This window comes from Diplotaxodon limnothrissa, linkage group LG3 (genome assembly GCF_057381915.1).
Source record: "Diplotaxodon limnothrissa isolate DT_005_m linkage group LG3, D_limnothrissa_male_GT1.1, whole genome shotgun sequence".
In the NCBI taxonomy this organism is placed as follows: Eukaryota; Metazoa; Chordata; class Actinopteri; order Cichliformes; family Cichlidae; genus Diplotaxodon; species Diplotaxodon limnothrissa.
This window is the reverse complement of record NC_140598.1, coordinates 14,231,159-14,243,305: the sequence shown is the minus strand read 5'-3', so window position 1 is coordinate 14,243,305 and position 12,147 is coordinate 14,231,159. Positions and strand designations below refer to the sequence as shown.

The 12,147-nt window shown below is 43.0% G+C and overlaps 1 protein-coding gene across 2 annotated transcripts in view; it reads left to right on the top strand.

Moving 5' to 3' along the window:
* The window catches only part of LOC146634600 (protein NLRC3-like), a 720,577-nt gene that overhangs the window by 16,867 nt on the left and 691,563 nt on the right, over window positions 1–12,147 (top strand). For both annotated transcript variants that reach the window (XM_085377952.1, XM_085377961.1), the window contains one exon: window positions 480–656. In XM_085377952.1, the coding sequence (XP_085234078.1) occupies window positions 480–656 (177 nt within the window). The remainder of the gene's footprint in view (window positions 1–479; window positions 657–12,147) is intronic.

Here is a 12,147-nt window from a genome sequence, read left to right as displayed (position 1 = left end):
CTCCGTTTGGTAACAGTCAGCAGGTTTTTCCTGCGTGTGGACGTGAACAGTCGTACCTGACAGCAGGTAGCAAACAGAGATCATCTTTCCAGCTGGAACTCTTCACTGAGCTGAACTCATTCAAAATGTTCTGGAGTCAAAACAGGAAACAGTCCAAATGTGTGTCTTCACTCTGACTCTGGATCAGATCTCAGTGACAGACTGTGGACATTATGGAAGCCTAAATGTGACACCATCTTCCTCCTTCATCTGCAGATTAAAGCCAAACAAAGATTCTCATTAAAAGTCTGCAGGTCTGAGAGAGACTCAATCGTTGTGTCATGTCAAACACAGTAAGAGGAGCTGAAGCACAGATGTGAAGAGCAGATTCATCAGATTATGACCTCACTCTGTTTTGTCTTCATATACATTCAGTCTGTGTTTATAATGCAGATTTTCTGCTTTTATAATAACACATTTTATATTTTCTATCATCACAGACTGACTGAGTGTCTACTCTCAGAGTCTCACTGTGAAGTTGTGGCCTCAGCTCTGAAGTCCAACCCCTCCCATCTGACACAGCTGGACATGAGTTACAACTACAACCTCCGGGATTCAGGTGTGAAGCTTCTGTGTGCTGGACTGGAGAGTCCAAACTGTCGACTGGAGACTCTGAGGTGAGTTCACTGACTGCGGCTGTTGTTGTTTTTCTATATTTCAGGTCTTTGATGTTTGAAACTTTCTTTAGTTCCTAAATGTTCAGGATGTGTCTGAAGACAAATGTGAAGAAGTTTGAGTGCTTTCAGAAATGTTGTCTTTCCAAACGACTGAACAACAGTTTTTCCTTTTGGCTCCAAACAGAAGTGACAGACTTGAGCAGGGTTCATTTAAAGGCTGACAGAAGTGGAGTGGTGACGGGGAGATGTTTGACAGGACAGTGTTTCAGCCACCACAGGTTCATGTTGTGCTCCATCAGTCAGTGAAGATGAAGTCAGTGCTGATGAGGCTGTAGAGTGTGTGAGGGATGTGAATGAGGATGATGAAGATCTGATGATAGCAGATAAAAACAGGCTGCAGAGACTTTGAGCCATACAGGGCACACAGTGTGTGTACAGAACAGCTGAAATCATTATGGAGGCCTCACTGGAATATGGAAGCATCACTGTACAGCTTCAGTGAAGCTTTAAAGTCTCTGATATGAGATGAGAAATGAAGCAGCCAGAGCTTTTTCATGAGTGGAAATCCACTGTGACTGTGAGCTGCTGCTACAGCCTCCAGATTAGCCAGCAGCTCATCCTGCTCAACATTTTCTCACCAACTTTAATGGAAGTGTGATGTTTTCAGCTGGAGTGATGGTCAGGGTGGCCTCCCTCTCCTCTTCTTCTCCTCTTCCTCTTTCATTTGTAAAGCCACTTCTGCTGCTTTCATTCATTTGGAAGTCCTGTAGCTGAGTTTGGGAGAGACTAACAGCCTCGGCAGCAGAGGGGAGAAAGGCTGTAACTGTTGGGTCTGTGTTTCCACAAGCCCCGCTAATTCTAGAGACTTATTCATCATGAAGAAAACAAGACAGTCGATCGATCCATTACTTGCACAAGGGAGGCCTCGTCTGTGTCCAGCACGACAATGACCCCAATGGTGGCCTCCTCTCGCTGCCTTTTATTGACAATCTTCAAACAATAGTTTACAAAGCACCTCCCCTTGCAACCCCCCTTTGGTTACATAGACAAGGCACTGTATGTAAGTGTGTGTGTGTGTGTGTGTGTGTGTGTTACCTCCTGCTGACCAAAGGGTCATAAACCCAGGAAGTTTACATCAAAAGAAACAGATCTTTCAGATAGGATGTATCTACAATAAAACCTCCCCCAGCACAGAGTGGTTGGAGAGGTGGCCAGGATCAAAGGGATGGCTTTGATCCTACTGCTTAAACTAAGACTGTACAAATTTAAGAAACACAATGGCAACATTCAACAATTAGACTTAACATTTCCCTCCTTTTTGTCATTGTTCTTAAATTTCAACTTATGCACCCTTTGTTTGGACAGTGTCAGTATAGATTTCATTCATACACAGTAAACTACATCCTATACATAAGCAAATCAGTATCAACAGTCCAAAAACAGGAATTAATTTTTTCAAAAGAAGATGCCACCAAGGACCAGACGGTAACCAAGCTATCCAGCCTTGTGGCGGATCTACTCCTGTCGTGCAATTCATTATGTATTTCTTCAAGTAAACAACTGAATGTCAAAGGTCAAACAAGAAGAATCATCATTCTCAAAAATCATATGTCACTACAATCCAACTGTATACAGACATAGGTATTTAAACGCATCAGTTGACTTTATTGTTTGTCCATATGGCTCTCAGCTAACTTCAAAGCTGCAGCCTGGTCAACACCCTTCTTTATGACTCCTATCAACCCCCCAAATCTTTTCACTGTAGGCATCCTGTGGGGGTTAGAGTCAGCTGGTGAATTATCTGCATTTACAACTCTTCTCCTGTCCTGTTGTCACCACAGAAAAAGCTTTGTAAAGGAAATTGGATCAAGCTGTTTTGAACTTCTTGGCTCGAAACCTCAAGTGTTCATGATGTAATGTAGACAAAAGGCTTCTCTGTTTACATCCTTCTTGCAGAAGACAAAAGAATAGGTGATGTTGCCATGTTCCATGGTTGATCTCCAACTTGGGCTAATCCATTGTCCTTCATACACATAGGCAATTGGCCTGTTTCCAGTTCGTTTAGCTGTTCAATGTCCTGCAACAAGTCATATTCTTTGAGTCAGACGAGCAGGTCTGTCTCACCAGAGCAGTTCACCTTCCCAGCTACTGGTGAATCAACCTTCCATTCAGGTTCAGAGCAGTTGAAAAGTTGGCAGTGTTCCCGGATGTGTTGCTAAAGCAACCAGACAAACTGCCTCGCTCTCAGTGATGCTATAGGGCCACAGTCCAGAAGAATGTGTAGCCAGTGGCATCACAAGCATAACCATTGGTCTCATTCTTTATGTGAGCGGTTGTGTTCTTAAACTGCCACCAGTAGTTGTTGAAAACCCATGCTGGTACTGGGTGTGGTTTGCTCTGTTCCAGTGCGCTCCCTGTCATCCCACTCAGGGTCCACAGGCACAAGAAGATGCACAGCACATTCCCAGCCATTCTGATGAGTACCTGTGGCTCAGTTGGTTTCTTCACCGGATTGAGACGAGGGGCCCTGGAGGCTTTCCCCCCCCCTTTGTTCCCGGTCTTCCTGCCACTTACTCCGAGCTGGCCTGGATGTGTGTCACCTTCTTGCAGTGCGCTTGATATATCCAAGTGTTCCTTCCAGCAATCTTCACTGCTGTGGTCGTCGTCAGCAGCATCCGATAGGAACCTTCCCACCATGGACTGGACCAGCACTTCCTCTCCATGGCCTTATCAACATCCAATCTCCAGACTTCAGACTCTGCTCCTGCGGAGAAACAGAATCATCTGGCAGATCATTTGTTCTCATGACTACTTTACTTTTAAACATTTTCAAGCATCTAATCTGCTAATACGCTCTCTCTTCTGCTTTTCTATCATCACTACAGAAGACTGGAACTCTAAATGCTCTAACATGTGTAATCTCAAAGAGTCAGACCATTCTCTGTTGGAGTAATCCTCATGTACTTATTCTATACAGTCTAACCATGTCCTGCCTGTCTTCCTAAATCTTAACTTTACTATTCCATTAGTTCTCTCTGCCTGCAAAAGTTTTTTTTTTTAAAAAGTATTTAATAATCCTAGAATGAGTATAACGACTGCTCATTTCCCTCCTGTTTGAGACATGGCAAAGCCAATGGCTCAAAATAGCAGCAGTCTTATACAAATTATCAGGCAGTACTGGTTTATCACACAGATAAAAAACATCATCCTGCAAGCTTGCTCCCTCTGTAAGTCACAACTGTTTTCCTGCTGTAGGTGAGTGGGCCTGCATGTCTGCTGATGCTGTACTGATAAAAGGTTAACACCATGTTTAACTACAGCTGCTTCTTTTGTGATCTTATCTGCAAAAACTTTCCCTAATGCAACTGGATCTTTCCCTCACATGTGTGCTGCACATTTACAAACGGCAATTCTACTGGTTAATAACACTGCCTCCAGCAGATTTTGCAAGAGTTTGGTGTGTTCTGCAGGTTTCCCTGTAGAGGTTGTCACACCTCGTCTCACTCACTGCACTACAAAGAAATGTACAGTAGCAAATGTATACTGCCTATCAGTGTATATTGTCTCTCTACAGCTTTACACACTTCCGTTAAAGCTAGCATCTCTGCTGCTCAAGCAAATATGAAACATGCTAGTTGTCCTACATAGATAACTCTCTCTCACTGTCTGCTACAGTAAAACGTGTTCTAGTCTGTCCCTCTGCTGTTGTAAAACTCAAACCATCAGCAAACCAAACCTTTCCCTCAACGAGTGGCACATCTATTAAGTCATCCCTCAGCTTACACTTCTTCTCCTCGCGCTCTCTACACTCATGAGAAGTGCCCTCCTCCGTTGGCAAAAAGGGTTGGACAGATTCAGAATTGTGCACCACTTTATGGCAATATGTGTGGTTGTGAGAGTAACATTAAAGACAAGTGTCTTGTAGGTGTCAGAAATGTAAGTTTAGTCTGCAGTAGTAGACATCTACCTCGTGTGGAACTAACAATGTCAAAAGGTGAAATAAACTATTGAAACATTGTACAGCTTAAACTGCTGCACATACTGATCTCACGCATGGAGGTAAAGCACGAGCAACTAGAGCTAATCTTTTAGGATAGTAAGTTACTGGCTTCACTTGTGGAAAAAGTGCTGTTAGTTATTTTACAGTCACCTGGCATTTGTGCTGTTCACAGAACCACAAGTCCATCGCTGGACCTCCTCTGCGCTGTCACTTTCTGGAGCTTGGCACGCTCCCTCAGGTTCCATTTTCCAACGCTGCTGAAGATTTAACCCTAGAACACTATCGCTATAAATAGTAACACGATCACTAATGCCGGGTGATTTTTACCCGATATAATATAACCAATGAAAAGTAATCAAATATATCAAAATATGACAACACATGACAAATTAGAGTGGTCTTCTTTTACTTTCAACTGTGCCATGTCTAACAAAATGAAAAATAAAACTCCTAAAACAAAATAATGACTCTGGAAAGCTGGTCTTTGGTCCACCCATTCCTGGGACATTTGAGACTTCCCTAGTGATGGCACAGGCTCCTCGACACGCAAACAGCTTAGTTGTCTTCCTTAACGTCAATGTCGAAACTCTTTCATCTTATTTAAGATTTGCTGTGCAAAGTCTCCTCGTGACGATCCTTTGGAAGACCAGTAACACAGCTCTCTGTGCTGAAGGTGATCTCCGATCCTCCTGAAAACTCTCTCCTGGCCTCAGCTTCCATCTTGTGGACGATCCTCTCAGTCACTCCTTCTCGTCATGGCACCTCACGATATCTACAAATTAAAAAATGACACTCCTCTCGCCACACGGCTTTCGCCATGTGTCAACTCCCCAATGAGACATGTACAAGAGTGTTGCACAGTCTCCCTAAAACAATCTCCAAGGTTTGTCCCTTGGAGCAGCTTCACTCCAAGCTGTAACCCTGTGTAAAAACATTAGTCAGCATTGAAATGTTCAGCTTGTTTAGCTCCCAGCTCCTGTATCCTAGAAGACAAAGTCTTAAAATTAAAACAACTTCACATTTGCAACCAACTATAGATCATAAGAGTAATAAAGTATTCAGCATCACAGAGACAAGTATCATTGCAGGTTTATTCTAAACTCATTAAACTCCTACTTTTCCCATAATTTGTTCCAAATTATTTAACATCTCACCGTCATTCCACATTGTAATCAGTGACGTCCCTTAAGTTTGTTACTCACCATGAGCCCAACAGTGTGGTCAGATAATGGGCCCCGATGTAACTATTCTGTAACCACTGCACATCTGTTCAATTGTCACTCGTCTGTCTGTGCTGAATCCTTTACAAGCACTCTTAAAGAAAAACAACATTAGCCAAACACAAGGTTCATCCCGGTTGTCAGGTGTCGGCCATCCAGATTCCAGAGGAGCTGTGAAAAGTCATAAAGTTAACACTCGCTGTGGAAAAAGTAACAATGGTCTCATCACAGTATGTCTCACACTGCATTCATTTCTTCCCTGTAACATTCTCTCAAAAACACAGTGTAATTTCATCATCAACATATAGCCTGTAACTACAGTTCTCTTCATACAAAATCTCAGTAATCCTGTGGTAGAGAAACATCATTAAGTTGTGTCCTGCTGTAAACCACATGATCAAATCACATGATTAACCATCTGCTGTAAAGAGAAATGTAAATGTTAGCGCTGCGCAGGTGTGTACACACTTTCTCACAGTAATCTCTGTGAGCAACACAAGGTAGTGAATGACACACACATGGTAAATTCACAGACATAGAATTTAAACTAAAAAGGTTAAATTTTCAGAGTTCACATAGTCATGTGACCCAAGTTTCCTCCTGTGGTCTCCTTCTGCTCCTGCAACAGAGACACACACAGAGACACATCCACACCTTTGTCAGGTGGGGGTTGACTTCACACAATGGTGTTAAGTCAGTCAGTCTTGTCAGCTTTTGTCAGTCAGTCAGTTTCCCATTTATTTTAAAACTCTTACTCATTCACTCAGTGATTCCTTCTTTTGCTAATTGTGGAAATTATCGTCGCATCCGTTTCCACGCTCAGCAAAACAACGTCATTTCAAAAAGAAAAATAATTTAGACTGGATTTTCTCGCTGAATCCTTTTGGACAGGAACTTGTCTCAAATAAGTGGATTTCTCCTGAGCCCATTTTAATTTTGGAGAAGCTCACTTTGCAACAGTTTTCTCGACGACGCTTCGATTCTGATCGTGCTCAAACAGAGATCATCAAACAAAACTTTCAGTGCACCATGAAAGTAACAAAATAAAAGAAAGAAAATAAAGGAAATCAAAGGAAAGAAAGGCCTTGTTTAAGTCATGACACGTGTTCTTCATGCCAGGGGGATAAATCGTCACAACCCAATTGGCAGGCTCAACTTAAATAACAAAAGACAAATCAAACAGCCAGTTTAATCTCAAACATTCATCCAATCAGCCATACACACAACATACAGCATAACCCTGTTGTCTTAGCACATAATAAGTTTTAGTTCTCATGTAACTAAATGTGTGCCATGGTAAAAAACTTCTTCACACACCAGAAACTCACAATCAGCTCACTCAGCTCACTCATTTAAGACCACTCATCTATGATGCAACCATCTGTCCTCCTATAATATTCAGTCCACTAGTCTATGTATCACTTTCATCTTACTAGTGACTTGGACAAGATGACAAACAGAATCTCATGCTTAAGATGCTGTCTGGTCTTCATGAGTATCATTTATGTGTAAATGCATGTAGGGTTAGTATAGTTAATGCATTTTCAGTATGTTTTTGTGTTCTTCTCTCATCACACTTTCATTATTCTCATCACTGCTTAAAACAACACACATCTCTCTCTGTTTTTTTTTCTTTAACTGTACTTTTCTCCAAAACAGAAAATAGCATTACAGCTGTTTCAGACTTAGAAACACCAAACACTCTTCGTGCTATCATTCATCCACACAACTATTTTATTTCTTTTTGTCCACTGGGCAGGTGACCTGCAGAATCACGTCTGCCCCAGCTGGATACCTTTCACACACACCATGACGTCAGACACACTCACGGACTGGATCAGGAGAAAAACTTTCTTCATCTTCACACTCTGTTACAGAAACACCATATATTTTTTTTGTTTGTTTGTTTGTTTTGTGTCAGGGATGGATATGTAGTTGTAACGTTTGTGTTCACTAACTTTACTTTCTGTTTCCTACCCTGCCCAGTCTGTCTTGGACTCAATGCTTCTCCCAATGTCTCTCCATACTCAGCCTCTGCTCTCTCACGCTCTTCTCTGGCTCTACTTTCTGCTAACATTCTTGCTTCTCTCCTCTTCTGAACCTGCTCCAGCCACAACTTAGCAATTGCTAACTGCAATTCCTTCCTCTGCTTCGCTTTACCTGTTTTACCAGCTACACTTACAGCTATTCTTTCTACCAGCATTTTACACTGAACTTCCACTAATGTCCCTTCAAATCCACATTTCTTACGCCAACAACCTACATACTGCGTGCTGCCTGGTAAAAATTTCTCCATAAATTTTAAATCTCCTTCTAAGGCAGACTTACACATTTTATTCTCCATTAACAATCAGCCACACTCACGCAGACCACGTCTGGCCCGCACACACACACAACATAGGCCTATCGCTTGCGTCTGCACGCACAGCTAGCGCTCTCTGTTGAAAACTCTCAAACGCCCCATATGGCGGAGAATTCAACCTTCGGACACTCTCTAACGCCCCAAATGGCGGAGATTCCGGACTCCTTCACGGCGGAGACGCCGAACCTAGGTTATCTCCACGCCCCAAATGGCGGAGAACTCTCTACGCCCCAAATGGCGGAGAAGCCTGCGTCTCTCTCACGCGGCTAGCGCGCTCCCGGACTCACGTTTAACGCACAGCCCGTAGCCGCTCTCTAAGGCCTTCTGTACTCACTGTTTGTTTACGTTCATGGGAAGAGCCTCTGGATCCCGTCAATCGTCATCCATCCCGAGGGGAGGTCAGGAGCAAACTTCCCGGCCTGGTGGCAAGCCAAAAACACCAGGGCTTTACGTCAATCATCCCAGACGTTGCGGTGGCGTCCTCTCCCTCTCCTCGGTGGATGCAATGTGTTAGGCTCCGGCTCCGAAGGACCAAATAAATGTTGGGTCTGTGTTTCCACAAACCCCGCTAATTCTAGAGACTTATTCATCATGAAGAAAACAAGACAGTCGATCGATCCATTACTTGCGCAAGGGAGGCCTCGTCTGTGTCCAGCACGACAATGACCCCAATGGTGGCCTCCTCTCGCTGCCTTTTATTGACAATCTTCAAACAATAGTTTACAAAGCACCTCCCCTTGCAACCCCCCTTTGGTTACATAGACAAGGCACTGTATGTGTGTGTGTGTGTGTGTGTGTGTGTGTGTGTGTGTGTGTGTGTGTGTGTTACCTCCTGCTGACCAAAGGGTCATAAACCCAGGAAGCTTACATCAAAAGAAACAGATCTTTCAGATAGGATGTATCTACAATAAAACCTCCCCCAGCACAGAGAGGTTGGAGAGGTGGTCAGGATCAAAGGAATGGCTTTGATCCTACTGCTTGAACTAAGACTGTACAAATTTAAGAAACACAATGGCAACATTCAACAATTAGACTTAACAGTAACACCACCACTTTACTCTGTTCTACCTGTCACATCATTTTATCAGGAAACAAATATGCTCATGTTTTTACTATGTTTGTCTTGAAGATGTAAGAAGATCACATGGTGCTTTTTATTATTGTGTTGGTTTGTTTGCTGTCTCTTGGATGGAGCCCAGCTGTGCGTGGCCCCTGGGCCTGTGGTCAGAGTGTGTGCTGGATAATCCGGCCCAGGATGAGGCCAAACTGACATGGGATGAAATGTCTGTCACATAATTGAGCTTTGTGATAAATGTACGACTTTAATGTGAAACATTCAGAGTTTTTTCTCTTGTTGTGTTTGTTTGAAGCTGCTTCCTGTTGGCTTCAGCTGTTTGGAGTTTCCATTTTCTAAACTTCTACATTCTGAACCTTCTTCAGCTCTGAACAGATGATGAAACACTGAATGATTTCAAGCTCACACTTTGTCTAATAAACTTACATCTTTCATTCTTTATACAGATTGAGGGGCTGTGGTTTGTCAGAGATCAGCTGTGATTATCTGGCAGCAGCACTGAAGTCCAACCCCTCCCATCTGAGACAGCTGGAGCTGAGCTCCAACAACAAGCTGCAGGATTCAGGAGTGAAGCATCTGTGTGGTTTCCTGGAGAGTCCAGGATGTGGACTTGAAACTCTGAGGTCAGTCAGCATGTTTTAGTTGTGCTGAGATGAATATGATGTGAAAGTTGTGCTGACACTAAACTGCAGACATCAGGCTGATATTATACTGATCCACACTGAGGATCTTCATGGTAAAGTCTGTTTTCTTCTTCTCTGGTTTAGTCCATTGACTGCAGCAGAACAATGTTCACATTTCAAACAGTGAGACTCAACGTATGGCCCGCGGCCCACACGCGGCCTGCCCACCTTTCCTGATTCAGAGAGAGGGGACCCTGATTAACTGTGTAGTGTTCTTCCTCACAGTTCTAAGTATCAGACACAACAATGAATAATCCACAGCTGACTGTCTTTAGCAGGTCAAAGGTCACGGCACACAACAGACAGTGGGAAATATTATAACTCTGATCATTTATCAGCACATATCCATATGTATAAAAACAAAGCTGACACTGTGAGACTTGATCAGAGGTGTGATCATCACAGCAGAGGCCTTTGTGTCAAAGTCACTGAGGATCAAACAGAAACACATGAAGCAGATTTTCCTGTTCTGGCTTTTTATAGCAGATAACCTTCAAAATATTCTGCAGTCCATCAAAAACTGAAGCAAACCATGAATCAACATGTGAACATGAGCTGATGCTGCTGAAGTGAAGCAAAGTTACAGAGGTTTGATTACAGACACAGCTGAGAGTTTGTAATCTGTCATCATTTTAAAAGGTTTACATTTCTTCAGTATATCCACATTTGCAGCTGCTACCTCAACCTCCACTTGTCCAACACAACTGCTGTCCACTGCCTCCATGACATTGTGATTTTGCTGTTGGTCTTCTGTCAGATCTTCATCAATCACTTCTGCACGGGGCACACCTTCAGACTCTGCAGCTGCATAACGAAAGCCTGTAAGATAAAATTAGACATAAGGTAAATGTACACCAATATTCCAATGACAGGTGTGTGATTCATCTGGAAGTTATGTGCGGATTAGTGTACAGTGATAGCAATTTAGTATGTTTTTAGAGGGGGGGGGGTTGTTTACCTCCGATGGGTGCTCTTTTTCGCTTCCGTTGCGTACGCCTTGAGTGCCGGTCCGAGTCTGATACAGGTATGTCGTCATGCCCCATGTGCAGTGTTGGTGCCCAGTCTGGATTTGTTACATCCATTTCATATGCTGGTTTGCCTGCAATAATGCCAAATCATAAGCTACTCAGTCGACATGATGTGGTTCTGCAGCATCACACATTAGCATGTTTTATCTCATTATCTATGACCTCAGCACGTTGAAAATAACACTAAAAGCCTTTCAAGAGTGATATGAATTAATTTAGAACTCACCGGAAAGAAAATGCCGTGAGCAAACCAACAAAAAGCTGGGGATTGCAGAGAACTCGATATCCGCTCGTCTCACCGCTGCAATCCAAGCCTGACGTCTTTGTTTAGTAATATCGGATACATGGGATCCCTCACGTTGCCTCCAGGATGGAAAACGATGAAAAGAGAGCCCGTTATCCAGCTTCTTGCCTTCACGATCGTGTGATCTAACATTGCAACCGACAACACAACACGTACGATCCATAGCTGAAATGGTATCCTTTGGCTGGCCTACTGTCATGGCGGAAGGGGGCATGGCCCATCTCCCGTGACATCACGCTCCAAAGCCCTATAGGTGGGAAAATGTACCATGTCGACCAATCAAAAATGATATGGAAACATGACATTTGGTTGTTTAGCAAAAGGGGGAAGTTTTAGGAGTGACCGGCAAGAGAGAGCGAGTGAGCGAAAGAGAGAGAGAGTTTTGATACGTGAGAGATTTGTGACGTTTACCGTGTTTGGTCTCAAGTTAGTTTGTTGTCTTGTGTATTTAGTGTGTAGCTGTTGTTTTGTTTTGTGTGTCAGTTCTACTAGTGATCGTCACAGTTGCTGCCTTAAAGCCAACAAAGGCAGATTGCAGTGTAAACGCTGAGTGACACACCTGCTGTCAGACCTGCAGGTTTATCCCTGTGCTGTTCTCATATGTGTTAGAGTGACACAAACTATTGTTTGACACCTGATTGTTCTGTAAATAGTTTGAAATGATTATATGAAAAACGTCTGAGCCTTGGCTGCATTTTTTGGTAAATAGTACCATATAACTTTGTTGTTTGCAAAACGTGTGCGTATTTTTAAAAATGTACAATCTCTATTTGCATTTCAAGTTATGAAGATGATTCGTTAAACATGTGTGTGGTTTTT